The sequence below is a fragment of the Crinia signifera genome, chromosome 1 (genome assembly GCF_055691185.1).
Source record: "Crinia signifera chromosome 1, ASM5569118v1, whole genome shotgun sequence".
Classification (NCBI taxonomy): domain Eukaryota; kingdom Metazoa; phylum Chordata; class Amphibia; order Anura; family Myobatrachidae; genus Crinia; species Crinia signifera.
The window spans coordinates 427,828,358-427,849,228 of record NC_139217.1 but is presented as its reverse complement, the minus strand read 5'-3'; the positions used below and the strand labels follow the sequence as shown (position 1 = coordinate 427,849,228).

General features: G+C 44.9%; 2 protein-coding genes across 4 annotated transcripts in view; one reads left to right on the top strand and one right to left on the bottom strand.

The window, feature by feature from the left end:
• Nucleotides 1–7,291, top strand: part of WDR41 (WD repeat domain 41) — a 36,257-nt gene extending 28,966 nt beyond the window's left edge. The window contains exons 12-13 of the mRNA XM_083152152.1: nucleotides 707–840; nucleotides 3,606–7,291. Of these exons, the coding sequence (XP_083008278.1) occupies nucleotides 707–840; nucleotides 3,606–3,767 (296 nt within the window). The 3' untranslated portion in view covers nucleotides 3,768–7,291. The remainder of the gene's footprint in view (nucleotides 1–706; nucleotides 841–3,605) is intronic.
• A 5,333-nt stretch (nucleotides 7,292–12,624) lies between these two features.
• The window catches only part of PDE8B (phosphodiesterase 8B), a 180,060-nt gene continuing 171,813 nt past the window's right edge, over nucleotides 12,625–20,871 (bottom strand). For all 3 annotated transcript variants that reach the window (XM_083152146.1, XM_083152142.1, XM_083152137.1), the window contains exons 19-22: nucleotides 20,143–20,278; nucleotides 18,410–18,577; nucleotides 17,890–18,019; nucleotides 12,625–16,974 (exon numbers count right to left, since the gene is read on the bottom strand). In XM_083152146.1, coding sequence (XP_083008272.1) covers nucleotides 16,859–16,974; nucleotides 17,890–18,019; nucleotides 18,410–18,577; nucleotides 20,143–20,278 — 550 coding nt within the window. In that variant the 3' untranslated portion in view covers nucleotides 12,625–16,858. The remainder of the gene's footprint in view (nucleotides 16,975–17,889; nucleotides 18,020–18,409; nucleotides 18,578–20,142; nucleotides 20,279–20,871) is intronic.

Genomic DNA, 20,871 nt, shown 5'->3' with positions numbered 1-20,871 from the left:
TCACCGATTGTAATTAAATAACCCCGGTTGACCAATTTGTCTGTGGTTACTTGCTGTGGCTATTTGCATCTGGAATATTGAAGAAAATGAAATAGAAAAGTATAAAACAATACAATTACTAACCAACAGACATTTAAGTAAAATATATTCAGCTACAATGTAAGCGTATTGTAACAGCTCGGATAAGAAAGAATATTGCTGTACCACTTTTTTGTGGCACATCTAGTCTTGTATGGTGACCTGTATCCAGGCATACTGCGTCATTAACATCCCATTTGGGCTTTGAGTTCTACAGTTCATTAAATCACCCTCTGCAGTTCCAAATCCTGTGCAGTTCCTCTTCCCTGCCTGCAGTGTCCCACTCTGCTGTGGTGCCTCTAGCACAGTGTGGTCTGTATTTCGGCACTGATATGCAGGCCAGACCTGTGCTAGAAACAATACAGCAGAAAGCAACATCCCAGGCAGGGAAGAGGAACTAAAACAATAGGGTACTCTTTACCTAGAACGGCGCCCATCGCGGGCCTCGCATGTACATCGCATACCCCCACTATCCACGTCGGCGTGGAGTTGAGAATAGAAAGTGTGGCGAGCGCAGCGAGCCACCAAGCCCGAAGCGTGGTGAGCGTACGCGGAAACCTGTGAAGATATTGACGGTTGTAACTGTGTATTACATTGAGAGATAAAAGCCTAATATGTTTATTATTAGGTTTTTTTAGTATGTGGGGATTTGGAAAATCTGGCAGACACTCTAATCCTGCAGTAAAGAAGGCCCTGGATAATGGCATTGTAGCCTCACTGGAGCTGATCGGTGATCTGATTGGACATTCGTCTTCTGTACAGGTAAAGCTGAATCCGTTTATAGGTTTGGGGGAAAAAAATCTGTCTGTATGTAGTGTATATTGGGTGATGGGAGAAAACGTCGTGCAACTACTGCATTCTGTCCATACACTAGGTAATGTTTTACGTTAGAAGCTGATATAGTTCATATGCAAGGTGCCATATTGCACTTCCAAGTCAGACAGTGGGCAAGCAAGCCTTGCAGATAAACAGGACATATAAGGTAGTCAAAATAAATGTAGGCATAAAAACGAAGGCTGGGTATGGCCCTGCTTATAACATATTGTAAGTAGACCAGGCCATAGTGAAACAGGGAGAGAGGATCAGATTGAAGACTGGGCAGCTGTGAGGTTGTACCAATGTGGGTGATATAGGAGGGAGTAGGGTTAAAGGGCATACACACGGGCGATTTCAGCCCTATTTGTAAGCGATCCGTCTAGATAATTAAGCACAGATCACTCCAAGTGTATGCACCCGAGCAATGGCGATGTGCGGTCCCCAAGTGTATGCACCCGAGCGATGGCGATGTGCGGTCCCCAAGTGTATGCACCCGAGCGATGGCGATGTGCGGTCCCCAAGTGTATGGACCCGAGCAATGGTGATGTGCAGTCCCCAAGTGTATGCACCCGAGCGATGGCGATGTGCGGTCCCCAAGTGTATGCACCCGAGCGATGGCGATGTGCGGTCCCCAAGTGTATGCACCCGAGCGATGGCGATGTGCGGTCCCCAAGTGTATGCACCCGAGCGATGGCGATGTGCGGTCCCCAAGTGTATGGACCCGAGCAATGGTGATGTGCGGTCCCCAAGTGTATGCACCCGAGCGATGGCGATGTGCGGTCCCCAAGTGTATGCACCCGAGCGATGGCGATGTGCGGTCCCCAAGTGTATGCACCCGAGCGATGGCGATGTGCGGTCCCCAAGTGTATGCACCCGAGCGATGGCGATGTGCGGTCCCCAAGTGTATGCACCCGAGCGATGGCGATGTGCGGTCCCCAAGTGTATGCACCCGAGCGATGGCGATGTGCGGTCCCCAAGTGTATGCACCCGAGCGATGGCGATGTGCGGTCCCCAAGTGTATGCACCTGAGCGATGACGATGTGCGGTCCCCAAGTGTATGCACCCGGGCGATGGCGATGTGTGGTCCCCAAGTGTATGCACCCGAGCGATGGCGGTGTGCGGTCCCCAAGTGTATGCACCCGAGCGATGGCGATGTGCGATCCCCAAGTGTAAGCACCCGAGCGATGGTGATGTGCGGTCCCCAAGTGTATGCACCCGAGCGATGGCGATGTGCGGTCCCCAAGTGTATGCACCCGAGCGATGGCGATGTGCGGTCCCATGCGACGCCATCCCCTGACTATATTTTGACTACATGTAGTCCAGATCTAGTCAGATCACCAGTATACTCACCAGAGAAGAGAGAGCAAAGTCCTATATTTAACCCAACAGTCTGAGGCTGCACCCCCTGTTAGAACAAAATAAATTATAATAGAAAATAACAAACATGGGGTTTATCCCAAAAAAATGTATAAAAATAATTAGTCCTGGTGCGGGTGCCTTCCCTCCACAATTTCTCACCAGAGAACACTGGTTAGCACAGATTGCCTATACTTACATCGCTACATGTGTATGGGCGATCTAGCCAATTACCCCCACCATAGTATATACTGTTGTTAGGTCTACACCATCTAGGTCGATAGGCTATTAGGCCGACATGGGTTTTTTCACTGTTTTTTTACCAGAATGTCGAGACCGCTTCGCTCGCAATGCTTCAGGCACACTATTTTATTCTCCCACACGCTCTAGTCGGCACATGTCAGCTCAAGAAACAGTGAAAACCCCCATGTCGACCTAATGCTTGTGTCGGCTTAATGCGTGTGTCGACCTAGACACATGTCGACATTGACCCATGTCGACCGAACCCCATGTTCACCTTCTTGCTTGTCGACCTAGTGGTGTCGACCAAATGCTTGTCGACCTAGTTGTTGTAGACCTAATGACCGTATTTCTGCATAATCAATGTGGAATTAGCACTGTATATGGTCAGATAATAATGATTTGGATCTTCCAACTGAGATTCAAGCACAATGGGGTAAATCAGGGGTGGGGAACCTCCGGCCTGCGTCCCGTAGCCAGACCGTCCCTCTGTACCAGAGATAAGTAAGGGAGTCTCGCGTGAGGTGGTGATTGACATGGGTGGGTGCACGATCACGCAATAGGCGCCCAGCAGCACTGCAGCAGCAGCCGGGCGCCGGCTGCTGTTATTGATCGGCAACCAGAGGGGGTAATCAGGATACTTTTGAAGGTGATCATTTTGGTCCGGCTCCTGGAAGGGTTTCATACATTACAAATGGCCCTTCTATGAAAAAGGGTTCCCCACCCCTGGGGTAAATGTATGAAGCAGTGATAAGAGCGATAAGAGATCAGCTGCTCTGTATAAGTTTATAGTATGCAAATTATAAATGTTTACTGATTGGTTGCCAACTTTTCTACTGACCCCCCCCCCCCCCCCAGGAGCAGATAGAGATGGTGAGGTGGAGAGTTTGTGGGTTAAAATAAGGTCACAGCTCAAAGTGAAAGTAAAAACGGTCACAGCTCAAAGTGAAAGTACATTGCAGAAGCCGTCATTTTGACTGACTTTTAAGTAGTACGTTATAAAGACCAGTATTATTAACACTGAACCTTCAGCCACACTGTACCAACTGTACAGTTTTTCAACATAGCAAACGTGAAACATGTACATGTTTTCTCTGTTTTTTTTTCTTTTACAGATGTTTCTGTATTTTCAAGATCATGGTCTAGTAACGTGTTCCGCTGACCACCTCATAATCATATGGAAAGAGGGGAAACGAGAATCCAGACTGCGCAGCCTGATGCTTTTTCAAAAGATGGAACAAAATGGTGATTTACAGCCACGATTCTCTCTGCACTGAGACAAATGCTCCGCATGGTAATCTGGTCAAAATAATACTGTACAATAAACTGTGTCCAGAGATACTGAACAAAGCTGACACATTACAAAGCTTGTTTTTATGTTAATGGTTTTTCTCTTTTTTTTTTAATGAACAATCTACTAACACAAAACTGACGATGCTTGCTGAATAATTTTATGTGCTTACAGATATTTATTTTATATTTCTTAAATTCTGCCCTCTGGTCATTTGTTGCTGTGGCAGCTATAGTTCTACAATGTGGAATGAATGGGAAAGGTCTCAGATGAATGAGAAGTCACGGCTGCTTTTTACATACAGTGATTTGCCTACTGTGACACTGTGCTAATAGTATTGCAAATGAGAACATTTTAGATGACGCTACAAAAGATGTTAAATGGATTATCTGTATTGGCTTTTAGATGTCATTTTATTGGATACAGTTATATTCATAGACCAGCTCTGTAGAAAGCGTCTGTCATATCGTGTAATGTAGTGTTTCCCAACCTTCATCCTCAAGGCACCCTAATACTGTGTGAATTAATAGTGTGAACGGGAAACAGGTTGCTCGACCCGTTTAACCCATTGTGCTGCACATACTTTTTGTACTGTCTTTTGATCGCATTGCATCGCACGCACGCACGCACACCGCATGCACAACGCATGCAATGCGATGCAATGCGATTTAGCACAAAAAGTACCGGGAATTCGGTGCATGTATGGGCACCTTAGGTACCCGGTAATAAGTTGCGATGTGAAACGGGTATAACAGTCCTGACTTTAGTGATACCCCCTGAGCACAGATGGTTCAATGAAAATAAGTATTAATATCCTTAAATCCTGGACGGTTATGCTGGGCATACATGGGCAATACCTGTCAGAATGACTGGTATTTTATTTGTCCGCTTCGGACACTGTAGATATTGTGGCCATACACTGTGAGATCTCTGACCATGTATTGGCCACGGGAAGACATTCCCTATTCCTTTCCAGATGAAGGAACGGGAAATATCCATGACTAACTTTCAGCTTAGAAGATATTGCGTCAGACGAACATGATCAGTATTATAAGATCAGTCACTAAATACACGCAGTACGCCGATAATGTGCGGCTCAGCCAGATAATCCTAGCCTGTACCGTGGCTTGAGGCCCGAGGTGGGGAATCCCTGGTTTAATGTGAAGCCATACTCATTTAATAGACCCGTCTATCTATATATGTTTTCCGGTGGCATCCTGTGCAATACAGTCCATTATTATTACCCATTTTTCCTATGCAGAAATATTTGGGCTGCTTGGTCACAGGTGTAGCAGTATTTCTTGTTCAGAGACTCATTTGCACTAGTTCTTATTATGGTTTGTTTGCTTTTTATTATGTTCAACGCTTGATTGAATAATTAATGAGCTGTGGAATAATTGTCAGTTATTTTTTAAGCCAATTATGATCATTTGTCCTACCTTGCTAAGGAAATGTAGAATTTGCATGTTTATACTTGAATGGAATGTGATCACTTACAGACTGCAGCATCAGTCTCTTCCTATCTATATAGGGTGTTGGTCATTTGGTCTACAACAAGTTGGTCGACAAGGATTAGGTTGATATGGGCTTAGGTCAACATGTGTCTAGGTTGACATGGGTTAGTTCTACAGGTCATAAGGTCGACACAAGCATTAGGTCAACATGGGCAAGGTCGACAGTGAAAAGGTCGACATGGGGTTTTCACTGGTTTTTTTATCAGCCAAATGTCGACACGGGCACTGAAACGTAGCACTGCGTCTCCTTGCATGGCTCGCAATGCTTTGGATAGGGCATGAAATTCTGCATGTCGGCACATGTCACGTCGACATGGACACTGAAACGTAGCACCGCGTCCCCTCGCATGGCTCACTGCGCTCACCATGCTTCGGGCACGGTGCCTCACTGCGCTCACCATGCTTCGGGCACGGTGCCTCACTGCGCTCACCATGCTTCGGGCACGGTGCCTCACTGCGCTCACCATGCTTCGGGCACGGTGCCTCACTGCGCTCACCATGCTTCGGGCACGGTGCCTCACTGCGCTCACCATGCTTCGGGCACGGTGCCTCACTGCGCTCACCATGCTTCGGGCACGGTGCCTCGCTGCGCTCACCATGCTTCGGGCACGGTGCCTCGCTGCGCTCACCATGCTTCGGGCACGGTGCCTCGCTGCGCTCACCATGCTTCGGGCATGGTGCCAAGCTGCGCTCACCATGCTTCGGGCACGGTGCCTCACTGCGCTCACCATGCTTCGGGCACGGTGCCTCACTGCGCTCACCATGCTTCGGGCACGGTGCCAAGCTGCGCTCTGAACACTATTTTATTCTCCCTCCACGCCCTAGTGGATGGTGGTAGGGCATGAAATACCAATGCTCCAAAAACAGTAAAAAAAAATGTCCACATTTTGACTGTCGACCTTGCTCATGTTGACCTAACCCATGTCGACCTAAAGCAAGGTAGACCTAAAGCAATGTCGACCCAGTCCCATGTCGACCCAGTCCCATGTCGACCCAGTCCCATGTCGACCTAGACCCATGTCGACCCAGTCCCATGTTGACCTTACAGCATGTCGACCTAATGCTTGTCGACCATCATGCTGTAGACAAAATGACCTTATCCCTATATATTGGTGTATTTGCACCATCTTGTGGCCAGCTGTGACCGTTACACTCTTACCAGTGAACAATTTAAAACCACGCATTTCTACTCTTAGCGTCTGCCTCCAGCCCCTGAAGTACAGAGGGTGCACCAAATAGGGTAGTATTCAATGCTCTTTTGCGAGCTGTGATGGCGAGCACTACCGATAGCTCGCCGTCACAGCTCGCCGGTCAGTATTCAACTAACCCCCCTTCACACGCCATTTCCACCTCACTGGGTTATTACAGCGACGTGGAAACGGCGTGTGCGGCCACCAAAACAGCGAGGCTCGCAACTAAATACAGCCGACTTACTGCATTAGCAGCGAACCTTGCCGTTGAAAAGGGTGATCGGCCGGCGCGGGGGTTAAACGGCGAGGGTGGCTTGTTTTCGGCAATCCTCCCCATTCAACCCCCTCGTCGTCCACATTGAATGCAGCCCATAGTCTCTGCCCTCTTCATCCTAATTGCGTGGTCTTCCTAGACCGTTCTTTTTTGACAATATCACTTAATTAAAAATTCTGTTTTAAATTTCCACAAGCCAAAATGTTTATCACTGGCGTTACACAAATGTATTTAAAATGAAATTTGATATATATATATATATATAATTCATTTTGTAATGGGAAATAAGTATATGTACTTTATTATTTTTTATTTTAAAACATTCAAGTTTACATGTACCGCTGTATGTGCCATTAAATTTGGTCTGTGGTTCTTATGTAAGACAGAAAAGATCCACAGAAAACAATATCTGTTTATAGTATTCTATTGTAGAATGGTGTCTAAAATAACTTTGGGTTTTTCACAATTTCATGTTTTCCATTGAAAATTGTATTTTGTTCATTGCCTGAATTAAACATTGTTTTTTTTTTTTTACTGAAAATTTGTGTAATTATTTCAATGCTTTTTTTTTATGCAATGATATAGAATTCACTATCCTGTTTATTTGTTGGAAACCAAAGACTGCAAAGCTGCGGACAGTGCAATGTCTGCCTTTTACACACCCATCACACTACCAGCCGCTTGTCTTGTCTGCCCCCATGTCACCAGCAATTTTACACACCCATCACACTACCAGCCGCTTGTCTTGTCTGCCCCCTTGTCACCAGCAATTTTACACACCCATCACACTACCAGCCGCTTGTCTTGTCTGCCCCCATGTCACCAGCAATTTTACACACCCATCACACTACCAGCCGCTTGTCTTGTCTGCCCCCATGTCACCAGCAATTTTACACACCCATCACACTACCAGCCGCTTGTCTTGTCTGCCCCCATGTCACCAGCAATTTGCAAACCAAACTCAACAGAAAATCACTGGGACTTACACATGTGAGCGCTGTCCTCTAACCCACGAGCAGCCGTATTGCAGTTGCAACTAGCTGCGGCCAGTTCGTGGGAGCGTATGCACCATGGCAGCCTATGAATCATTGTTGTATTTTGCAGTAATCGCACACCCCCACGGACCTCTGTGTTCGCAGCAAACCAGTCATGTTTGCCGCAAGATGAACAATGACACATCTATATAAATCCCAACATATTGAGACTCATACACTTGTCCAATTTGGACCAGACGGATCAGGATGAGCAATTGGCCCAAATCGGATGTGTTTGACATCCCCTCTGACCCGATCTCGTGCACATGGGGTCAGAGTGGGGAGGTTGGACGGGCTGCACATTAAATCTATTGGATCAGACCCATCAGTGGCACATCGCGGGTACTTTTTAGCACACGCGATATGTCAGTCCGATCCCTGGGTGTGTGCCAGGAGTGCTCCACCACTGGCACACACCTATGTGCAGCAGTGGGGTCCAGGCAGCAGGGATCTGAGAACTTGTGACGCTATTTGCTGGATGGCGGGGCGGGAAGTGCCACTGAATTTTAAAACATACTTTGAAAAGAATGGGTGGATGCTGATTGGCTGAGAGATTTCAAAGTATGTTTTCAAATTCAGCAGCGATTCCCGCCCTGCCGGCCGGCAAATAGCGCTACAAGCTCCCAGCCGCTGCTGCCCGGATCCCTGCTGCCTGGATACCGCTTTACAGCCGCCGCTGCCCGGACCCCGCTGCAGCAACTTCCCAGGGATTACGTGCAATAAATCACACATCAAGTGACAAATTGCAAGGGAGCCTCCCGGGGAGCAAACTGGGGGCTCTCAAGGGCAAAATGGTCCGACTTGTCCGTAGGACAAGGGGGACTAGTGTATGGGGGCCTTAACATTCATGGCCAGATCTGCTGACCGTTCCCCTCCTTTTTTCTTTTTGTGCGCTGCTATTTGTCGATGGAGGAATAAAGTGTCTTCCCATATAACGTGCACATAGTTGGAGAACATTTACAGACGATTTTTTTTGCACTAGGAAAGAAGTTCGGAGACTGTCCAACATACACAATATCTGCTCACTTACATATAAATCTCACCTTTGGTCTCCTTGCATAATAAGGCGCATTCCTGCACCCAGACCACAGTGAGACTAGAACAGCCAAGTGTGCCCAGCGTCCTTTATTAGGAAATGCTAAATTGTACACATTGCCACCATCCTAATACTATGAAACAAGAACAAACTCAATGGAATCTATGATGCAGTTCTTCAGCGTTCCCCTTTCCCAAGCACCTGTCCCCCAGAGCCTACATCACAGTTACACTCACAGTAACTTCCGCCACAGACGTTTACTCGCTTCTTGGATGATAACACAACGGTATACGGTTAGACACAATAAAGGTCATACTGCTATTTCAGGTGTCGACCTATGACCTTCAGTGGTCGATCGAATGTATGTCAACCCAATGGCCCATACCCGATACAACTCCTCTCACTGTTTTACCCAGAACCCACTAAAATTCCAATTCGTCGTTCTCTCATCTTGAGCCTTGTAAGATCGCACAGGTTGTCCAACAGATTTCCAGGTCATCGCAACTTCAGGCTTCCCCAAATGCTGCTGTACCTTTAAATGTTGGTTCTGATCTGCTAAACTGAATACTACTTTACCAATACCTATTATTGGTATTTTTTAGGTGGTATAATATTCTACCTCAAGGGACAGTGCATAATAAATAGATGCCCTACAATGGGGGCGAGCATTGGGAGTGAATCGGCATCGAATACAGCTGAAAACCTTCGCTATCTATTCGATTTTGACTATATAGTCCAAATCAAATAGAAAGTTAGTCAGAATTGCATTGTGTGTACACTACATAACCAATAGCAGCTGAGAGATAAGTGGAAGAGGCAGCATATATATATACTAGGAGAAATAAAAACTACAAATAAAATAAACACAAGGAAACAGAAACTGCCTTTTATTTGGTTTATTATTACTCAGTTCTGAAGAGCTTATTCTGGCTTTTCCTGCTTTGTATACATATCGTCCATCATTGAGTGTTTAACAGATAATAGTTCATCTTCATTGTGTCCAGTACGGATTATCTAATGATTGGCATTATTGCCTCACATTACAGAGGTCATGGGTTTGGTTCCCACCATGGCCCTAACTGTGTGGAGTTTGTATATTCTCCTTGTGTTTGGGTGGGTTTCCTCTGGGTACTCCGGTGTCTTATAAAAATATACTATCTTGTGTAAGTGTGTACATGGGCAGATAAGATTAGCCAAGTGGTTCTTACATGCTGGAAAATTCTGTGTCTACACTCATTCCATACAGATGGGCAAAAGATGTATAATTATAGCAGATACGTATTTGTTGGGGCATATTACAAGGCATTATGTTGCCCATTTACCATTACGTTTTTGAGGCTAATTTCCTGAAAACACCCGTTGTGTATCAAGGAGGGAAGCAGCAGGAATCTCCGATACTATATATATTGAATTTCCATACAACTGCCTACAAATACACCTATTTCAGGCGTATTCGCCTTAGTAAATTTCCCCCTATGGGGTCAATCCTAATAGGTGCAATGTGCCATTGCCACAGTGTTACAACGCCAGCAACAGCACCCAATCTCACACCCTTTGAGGCTGAAATAAACACAAATTTGCTCAAAATTGCTTGTGTCTCTAGTGGGTGGTGAAGTCAGACCGCCATAAAGTGTTACAGCGATGATGCACTCCCGCAAGGTAATTGCAGCTAAAAGGATTGATCCCTTTGTATCCTTTAACTATTTAACTGGTTAATTCCCCCCCCCCCCCCCCCCCCAAAAAAAAACCTCATAAATTGAAATAATGATTGAATTAGAGCAGTGGTTCCCAACCTGGGGTACTAGTACCCCTAGGGGTACTCTGCAGACCAGTTGGGGGTACTTGAAAATAATATTGGTAATGGCGGAAGATGAAAAAAAGTATTTTGATGGCAGAAGAAGAAGACTTATTGCTATGGACAAGAACCATGTTCTGTCACTTATGGTTCTGTCTTCAGCGTCTCATTGTGCTTTTAGCCTGACCAGCAATTCACTGGGAGCTACCCATGCTGCCCTCAGATATCAGCAATCATCTGCCCTGCACTGACACGGGTGGAAGAAGCAGCAGCATTAATCCTACAGGTGTAAGGGCCTTATTCTAGTTCACTCTTTCTGACAAAATCCTTCTTAGATGGACAAAACCATGTGCACTGCAGGGGGGCAGATGCAAAATGTGCTGAGAGAAATAGATTTAGGTGAGTTATTTTGTTTCTGTGCCAGGTAAATACTGACTGCTTTATTTTTACACTGCAATATGGATCTCACTTTGAAGTAAAACCCCACCCAAATCTAATTCTCTCTGCACAAGTTACATCTGCCCCACCCGCAGTGCACATGGTTTTGTCCATCTAAGAAGGATTTTGTCAGAAAGAGTGAACTAGAATAAGGCCCTAAGTGGGAACCCTGGAGATAATACACAACCAGCGGCCAGACACGGAAGGGCACGATTCCTGTCCGCTACTGCTGAATATAAGGACACGCATAAGGATACGCATACCGCTCATTCCACTCTTAAGCACTGTCTATATTTTAAATTGAGAGGAGGGGGTACTCATCAATGAAAAGCCTAATCAAGGGGTACGGGAGATAAAAAAAGCTTGGGAACCACTGAATTAGGCCAAGAACATTAATTTAAATTTAACCAATACATTTTTTTTAACACATTAATATTGAATTGTCTTTTGTTAAAAATTGGTGCCCGGTATATCAGGTAATCGCTGGGTGTGCACTGTAAGGCTGAAGATTTACATTTCCTCTGTGGTCTCTGCAGCCATCGAGTGGGGGTTCTGCCAGGCTGCCCTATCAGCAATGTATGGCAGGCACTGGGGCAGGGGTCCCCTCTGAGATTGGCAAGTGGCTGAGCAAAGCAATTTCTCCACAAGTTACACCCCCCCCCCCCCCCCCCAATGAATGAACAGTGTTCTATTGATATTGTGTTCCTTGTTTCTACCATCACATACTGTATTAGTATTATGTCCTGTTTAGGCTTTTAGTTGATGACGGCTTTGTGCTCACTCACTGGATCCTTGAACATGCTCAGTAGATGAGATGGAGCTGTGAAAGGGGATGGAGAAGATCCTGGCACAAGCCACTGACATTAAAGATATCAGGTATATGCTAAATTTGTTGTACTGACTGCACATGTCACCATACCAAACCCTCAAGACGCACTAAAAGAGATGTTTCGTTCATTTAGCTACCCTTTATTTGTGTGTCAGAAAGGGCCATTGTGCTCCCTGAACAACCATATGCTGTCCCGTACCAGGAGGGACACAATTCTGTCTCTGGACTTCCCTGGTAATGCATGATTGCCGGCACCTGAGCGGAACTAGTGAATTGATGAGAAAGATGTTTCTCCACAGGTGATGGCAATCATAGATTATAAGGGAAGCCCAGCAGCAGAGCATGTTGTCCCTCCTGGATTGGGTCATGTTGGGGGGTAAGCAACTTTATCATGGTGAATAGTTAATATCTTCACTGATCCCCAATAATGTTGCCACTGGATTTATGGATCCCAAGATACACATAATATCAAGGGCGTAACTACCATAGGTGCAAGGGGTGCAGCTGCTATGGGGCCCAGAGCTAAAGGGGGCCCATCTTTACTGTAGAAGTAATATGTTTTACATACATTTATCACCGGCAGTTGCTAAATAGGGGGCCCTTACAAACTTTTGCTATGGGTGCTATCTAGTTAAGCCCCTGCATAATATCTGTGCCTCTGTACAGCCCTTTTGGGAAAATCGGCATGGGTGTTTTGCATTAACATTGTGAAAATATGCAATGTACAAAAATATTTCTTTGTGCCCAAAAGGCATTTTAAGCTAGGCATTCTTTAATGTAATAATATATGGCTGATTCTACCTTTCATATTATTTTACAGAATACATATTTACACTGTACACATAGAACATTTTACAGCTTGTATGTAACTCCATTAACCAAATGTTATTTAAAGTATTCCAACATTGTAGGTCAATCTTGCAGCTGTGTTTATGAACACTGATTAACGAGTACTGGAAACGCCACCTGTCTCCTGTTGTGTTTCCACGTGCAGACGTGTTCTCAGAAACTATCCGTGGAACATTACTAATCAGACAAATCATTTCCACTGAACCCCTTACAAATTAATGTCCGTCATCAATGAGTGCACTCTCCCCTCTCTGTTGAACAAGGAGGGATATTAATGGTTTCCCACAGCTCCATGTAGGAACATTGGCCCTTATTCAGATCTGATCGCAGTACAAATTTGTTTTTAAAAATGGGCAAAACCATGTGCACTGCAGGTGGGGCAGATCTAACATGTGCAGAGAGAGTTACACTTGGGTGGGGTGTGTTGAAACTGAAATCTAAAGTGCAGTGTAAAAATAATGCAGACAGTATTTATCCAGCACAGAAACAAAATAACTCCCCCCAAATCTAACTCTCTCTATACATGTTACATCTGCCCCACCTGCAGCGCACATGGTTTTGTCCATTTTGAGAACATAATTGTACTGCGATCAGATCTGAATAAGGGCCAATGTACAATACAGGCTTACAGCTGTAGAAATATACAAATTGGGGACAAGCGTCCCTGCAGTCATGGTTCTCCAATACCTGTGCTGGTGCACAAATACAAGTCACCAAGCTGTGCGAGTCGTGCTCCATGTAAGGCTTGTTTATCATTTGTACATATGTAACAGGAATAACGTGTAACGTCTGTGCTTTATGATACTATACAGTAATCTGATTTACATACAGATGACATGAAATGTTCTTTGGGCCGTCAGGCTGGATCTGTAGTGCAATGCTTCCATTGGGCATTACATGTTCTAAATGACTTCAATACAGAGGAGAAGTGGGTGTGCAGTATAAGCAGGCTTTACTGCAGCATTTGTTTCTTTTCTCTGGCTTGTTGTAAACCTGCTCACAGTCCTGGACACCAGGTAGGGGGAAGCTTTGGCCGCCCAGCTGTTGTTGAGTTACACCTCTCAGCATGCCCTGCTACAGTTTTGCTATTAGGCCATACCATGCATCCCTGGTGTACACTGTGGGCTATGCTCAAGGCATCACCGCCTCTGCATTCCCGGGCCCCTATAGAGGCCGCCCATCTCTTCACCAGCCTGCGGGGCAGATTTATTCAACTTGGTGAAGTGGTAAAGTGGCCAGTGATAACATAGCAGCCACATACCCCCAACATGACCCTCTCCAGGGGGGACACAATGCTCCGTTCCTGGGCTTACCTCAATGTATAATTGCCATTACCTGTGGTGAAACCCCTTTCTTATCAAACCTGGAATGGGTCGGGCTGGGAGGTATGCAGCCAGTCAGCTACTAACTGCCATTTTTGAAACCTGGTGTGTACCTTGATAGTTAGGAGCTGATTGGCTGGTGCATTATCACTGCCACTTTATCACTTTTCCAGGCTTAATAACTCTGCCCCTGGGTACATTACATAATCCTTCCAACACGCCATAATAACATATAAATGTGCCCTGCTTTGCTTTTGCAATAAAAAAATAATAATCAATTTTACAGTCTGTACTGTAAACAGAGAGAAACGCCTGGGGTTATCCTGAGAAGACAAGCCAATGGACCTCCCACATATAGGGCATCATGGCTCAGTGAACTAGAGACAGCTAATGCAGAGATAGCAGCAAATTGTGCATAGCTGAAGCAAACGGAAAGTGCCCCAGAAAACCGTCACAATGCCACATATATGCCCGCCCCATAGACCAGGTCCGATAATAGGGTGCGGCTGAGCACGCCCCAGGCCCTATGTTCCCTACGTTAATGTACATGCACTGGCTTTGTTGGTCTGCATGAGCTTAGCGAATGTAAGAACGCTCCACCCCATGTCCATTCCCCTGCTCCAGGCATCTTCTGGTATGTGGTGCCCTGCGTCGTGGCATGTACTCATTTTCAGTGCACATCACGTAAGATACACTACGCGACAGGCGCACTACTCACTCTGCATTAGCGCACACCTTTATTGTGTGTCAGCGCAAATAAATAATAAGAGGAAGATAGAAACCTGTACAAACTTTTCCCATGTTAAGAGTTTGTTTTGGGTGGAAAAGTAGTGAATATTTAGCCCTTTTATCACTGGATACAGATTACGTGTCCTCCAAATATAAAACCACACCGTAGGGTGGCATACACATTTCATCTATAATAGGTAAGAATATTATCTCATTCCCTGCAGAAAATATCCTATAGGGTTTCAATAGATCTCCATGACGTCACGGTGACATAATGGTTTGGCGGCCATTTTGTTGCCTTTTGATAGAAAAAGAAACCATTTTTAATGTAAATAAAATACGTATACCGCTATACTGTACTTGCCCCTATTTGTTCTTCAGCCACATCTCTATAGATCTACACATATGTGTTGCAATGGCAGATTATGTTTTGGGGGAACTCTGTACCCCCCAATAATTAGTAAATTAGATACAAATGAAATTCTCTTGCCATAACCTATTAATATTGTGGGAAGATTTCTTGCCCTAATTAGTAAACAGATAATAGTTTGTGTTATAACGACCACCAGCACTCCATGGGGTACATTCTATTTAATAAAAGGCTAACGCTGCTCCTCACCTCTATGGGGGGAATGAAAGTGTTGAACTTAATGGCTCCCCGACTAAGCAATTCAAATGTTTTGCTGTTCGGCCCCACACATCCACATCCCTGATGTTCCATCACTTTGACGGGTTGGTAACTGATTTACTATATTTCCCCATGTGGAAAAAATTTAGATTCTACGTATTTATCTATCACCTTCTAGAAGATAATAGCTAGACTGGTTGTTAATGGCAACATCTCCACTTCTATAAACTTCTTGGAGTTCTTTGCTAGAGAGTGCAGCAAATCATTAGTACCTCTAAAACTGTAGCCTAACCACAGCAAACTTATTACCAGTAGTGGCTCCTACTTACGTTGCTGCTACCCCCATGCCTGTAGATGAGACAGCCGTCAGCCCAGGGTCCCAGCACCTGTGCAATGGATCCAGCAGGTTCACTGCGGTATGACTGCACATGCGCAAACCCTCCGCTTCTATGGACTGCACCGACTACAGCCCATAGAAGCCGGATTGGGATGCACTATGAGGCAGGGAGTGGCTTCCTACTGGAAGCCAGCTCTCTCTTTATAGCAGCTGGGACTGGCAGTCCTGGAGGTAGGGAACACCCCCCAAAGGGACTGCCTTGTGTTTCTGTGACTGACAGGTAGGACTTCCAATAGAAAGTCACTGCCAGTCACAGTGAAGCCAGTGCAGACTCACAGACTGCATCTGTCTTCACCGACACTAAGCTGGGTGGCGTATTTTATCTGGGGGAACGCAGTCCTACAGCCCATAGGTAAAATCCACCATTACTCCTTACTGTAGATTTAGTAACTCTACTGGACCTTGTTCTAGAACTCCATAATGAAGATACAAACACCTCAATTCAATCATTAATGCAAAAAGGAAACGTAGCAACATGTCAGTAGGAGCAAGCATACAACATACTATAGCAAGTCAGTGTACATACGTGGAACTCCTGAGTCACTGACTGTTACACCCTAGAATGTAGCCCTATTCACATAGCAATTTAGAAAGGGAAATGTTTTTCACGCTCCCTTTCCCCACACAATATATACATTATGTACAATAGTCCTCTTTGAAAATTTCCCAATGATATAGTCAAAGGTATTATCCAATCTAAAGTACTTTAAAAGTTACAAAACAATAAAAACTGAATATGCAATTCTGCAATCCCAAGTAATGATAAATGGTGAAAACGTTATCGGAACAGCAGTTTACATGGGAATATTGGTGTCTGTCTGGTGTAAAATCTCGTTTGTAGCTAGAAGTCAAAGCAAAGCTGCCTTTGTCTGTTGGCAGTTCCCTTTTGTAGTTGGATGTATATCCATGCCTTCAAATTGCATCCAGCCGACTTTGATAAGTTTTCTGTCAACAGTTCAGACCATATCTTTCCCTTATTCCGAATGACGCCACCAGTCCAAATTTCACAGTGCAAGTAGGTCAAGAGGTCACGGATAGTCTTTTATTGGCTGCAGTCTGTTGAGCACCTGAGACTCTTACACTTTACCTCATCTAATGATTTCCAATACTTGTGGTTTTCAGTCAAGTGCTGTATGAGGTTGGGCAAATGTGCGAAAGCTGAGAAAGAAACAAGGAAATGTCATTATGGAGGAATGCTGGCGAATGTGAGCGTTCTACTCATCGACCAGTCAAAGTTGGTTTACAAAAACAGCGCTCTTACAAACTGCTGACTTTAGTTCGAATCTGATAGGTTGCTATGGGCAACATGTACATTTAAATTATTTTTTTTAAATTGTAGACGCTTAGGGGAATATTTACTAAAGCTCAATTTCCATCAATATTTATCCATTTTTAACAGCTGGGAATCAATCTTAATCAATGTCATGTTTCCAGGACTTAAAACTCAATGAAAAATTACTTTTGTGCCGCAAGGCTCTTGCAGGGGTGCCTTAGGTTGGTGGTCTAGGACCAAATCAAATTATTTATGTGGACAATCAGAAGCACAACTGTGCACCCCCACATGACTGACCCTAAGGGTGACAGGGAGGCTCAATTTACTTAATTTAATATTTTCTCCAAATGTATCAATAAATAACTTTCTACCTAGGGTTGCCATCAACAAAATGCTGATACTCTAGAGCTCAGTGATCATAAGCTGCCTGCTATTCGTGGGTTCATGGGTAGGGGCGGGCCAAATGACGTAATTCTGACGTAAGCCCCACCCTTTTTCACTGTATTACAGGGATTTCCTTGCTTTTATCATCTTTAACCCGGCAGTTTCACATGAAACCAAGCAGGATGTGTGAGAGTCCCCTACCCTTACGTCCTGTAAGGGTAGGGGACTCTCCCACATGGGGCTGTGGGGGACTGCCCCAAAAATCTGGAGCATCCCTTAGCTTTCGGGAAGGTAGGAAATTGTGTTACAGATGCAGTGTCTATGACATTTACAAATACGTATACTGTATAATCCTCTTTAAAACCAAACTTATTCCTACTTTCCTAAACAGTAAATGCCTGCACATAAACTCTTACCATCCCATGCGTCAAACATATCTGTGATAAAATAGTCTATGAAGGATATCTGAGATTTAGGTATGCTACAGGTGTTCCGGTCAAATACTGGCATCACTACGGGCAACCCTTGTCTCTTCTCTTCATCAGTCTGCAAAACAAATGCAATCATTTATGTGAATTCAATTCTGCACACAGCAGCCCAGCGGCTAAGTCTTTACGGATTGTGATTTGAAAATAGAATTTTAGATTTCAGATTCCAAAGATCTTTCATATGGGTTTAAAGCACATTTACTTTTAACCACATATACTGGGAAAGTACAATCTAGTTGTCACTCTCTGCGGTAGTGTTTCTAGCACAGCGTGCTCTGTATATCAGTGCTGAGAATCAGACCACACTGCGCTAGAAGCACCGCAGCAGAGAGTGACACCCCAGGCAGGAAAGAGGAACTGCATGAGTTTTGAAAGGTGCAGGGTGCTAGAATGAACTCTATATATCCACACACGTGAATTAGCCTACCGAGAATGTGAGATAATATACCTGAGCAAAATACTCCTCAGAGATCCTTCCGGCCCACTCGATGCACAAATCCAAAGGTCGGCATGGGTTTGCCACATCTGCGCATTTGATCATCATGCGCTTGATGAGTGTACGGTTCTCAGGCGAGTTCCTGATGCTGGGGGAGCACTCACAGTCACTGCCCTCACTCTGCAACACAAGCACAGAGTAGCCTCAGCATAGAGGAATTCAAACACTATGTATGTATGTATGTATAGTTCTATCAAACATATATCTGTATAATCCCGGGGAGCAGATCAGAACGGTTGAAACAGCTTGAACTTGATGGACGAATGTCTTTATTGAACCTTACCTACTATGTTACTATGGGGTAAATTTACAAAGATGGGAGTTCTATTTTAGATGGGATGTTGCTAGGGCAACCAAATCAGTGTCTACCTATTATCTCCTAGAAGGTGCTAAATAAATAAGTAGGTTCTGATTGGTTGCCCATAAAAACATCCCATCTGAAATAGAACTCCTATCTTAGTAATACCCCTTTCAAACTGACAAATCTTTCCCGGGTTATTGCACATGAATGCGCAACAACCGGGGGAATTGGTCAATGTATAAGAGTCCTAAAAGTTTGTCCAGGGTCCAGCGTTCCGGGATTTCAACCCAGGTCTTTACCATGGTTGGATGCGGTACGCTAGCGGGTCCAGAGGCAGTGTGAATGGGTAACCCAGGTCGATGCAACCCGGCTCCAGTACATTGCACTGACATCTCCCAGCGCCACCCCGGCCCCACCTTCCGATTACATCACCCTCACGGCTTTATGCTAGGTTGGGCGGCTAGTGTGAAAGTGCTTGCAAGCCAAGTCGCAACCGTGATTTTGTACCCAGCTTGCGACCCGGCTTGCAAGCGCTTGCTAGTGTGAAAGGGGTATACATTTCCCCATGTGGACATCAATACCACTGTTCTTATGCCCATAGCTGTCAACATTACTAACTGGACTTGCATGTACCCCATGCTGGGTGCTAAACATTAATCTGATACAGGCTGGTATATTATCTCTCTCTCCACAGTTTGATAAAGCTCACCCAGAATGTACTAGACATACAGCTATATTTTAATGAATATGCAAAGAACAGCCATTGTATAGTAGCTGTGCATTATTTTTTTTATTTTTTTTAACATAATCTTTATTGAGCATCATTACATTGTTGACATGTGGTCAATACATATTAAAAAGAACTGTGACAGTAGCTGTGCATTTTATTTAATTGCTATTGCAAATTCATTAGCTTCCAGGACTAATCCATAATGCTAGGCATTATATAACAAGCTTTGAGAATAATTACCTTTAATATTCTATACCCAATGGCTGCAACTACTGTATGTCTATTTGATAACAAACGAATAAAAAGAAATGAATAACTGGAGCCCATTGGACAATGATGTGGTGGGGACCTAGCATTTATTATCCAATCACAGGATCTGACTGAGACCTGATCGCTTGCTGCGTTCACCACGGGTTAGGGAGAATAGCCACTGTAAATTGGGATCCCGACTATCAGGCTTTTAAGAGGTTGGGATTCTGACGTTGGTCTACTGATTGTCGGAATTCCGGCTGTCGGGACCCATATGGTCATACTGAAACAGACATCCTAACAAGCATGCTTTTCCTGTGCTTTCAGCAGACTGATAGAACTTAGGTGACAACATGGAGGACAACAGGTTATGTCAGTGATATGCTATGTCTGGCCAAGTCTTACATTGGAAGTGCTCTCCTCAGACGCAATGGGTTTGTTGATGCTATTTACAAACTTGTTCACATGCTCAAAATGCCTGGTCATTTCTGTGGCTAATACCATGTCAATTATGGCTTGTCGAAGTGTTCGATACTGGGTCCTAAATGAGATAAAAACATGATATAAGCTGTAGAACAACTTTATACAGCATGAAATCCTCAAGTTGTTACAGAAGAGAAAAATATTGCTATGCATCAAGGGGCCCATTTATCATGGATGGCATTTACAATGCGATGCGGGCGGAATGTTACCGCCCAGGATCGCATTGAAAAAATGTGATCCTAGCGCTGGGATGTATCATCCCCCGCTCGCAGTGACAGGGCTCCGATCCAGGTCCCTGTGATGTGCTGAGCCGGAAGTCGGGGGGGGTCTCTGCATGTGCGGTTAGCGTTGATCCCCCCCGCTGGCCCCAGCAGCAGTGCGGTCGGTAGCTCATAGGCTACAATGGGATATCACCATCTCAGAATGGCGGTAGCCCAGGGATGCAAACTGCTGCTGCCCTAGAAACCTATGGGGGATGCGGTCGGCAGCGGTACAGGGGGGATAGCAGCAGGGATCGCAGATTTCTGCTGCAGTCCTCCTTTGGTACATTTGGGTGATACTTAATATTGGCAAATATTATTTGAAAAATGCGGCCCTAAGGTTTCAAGAGATATAGTGGACGGAATACCAGCTAGTTAGCCCCTAACTGCC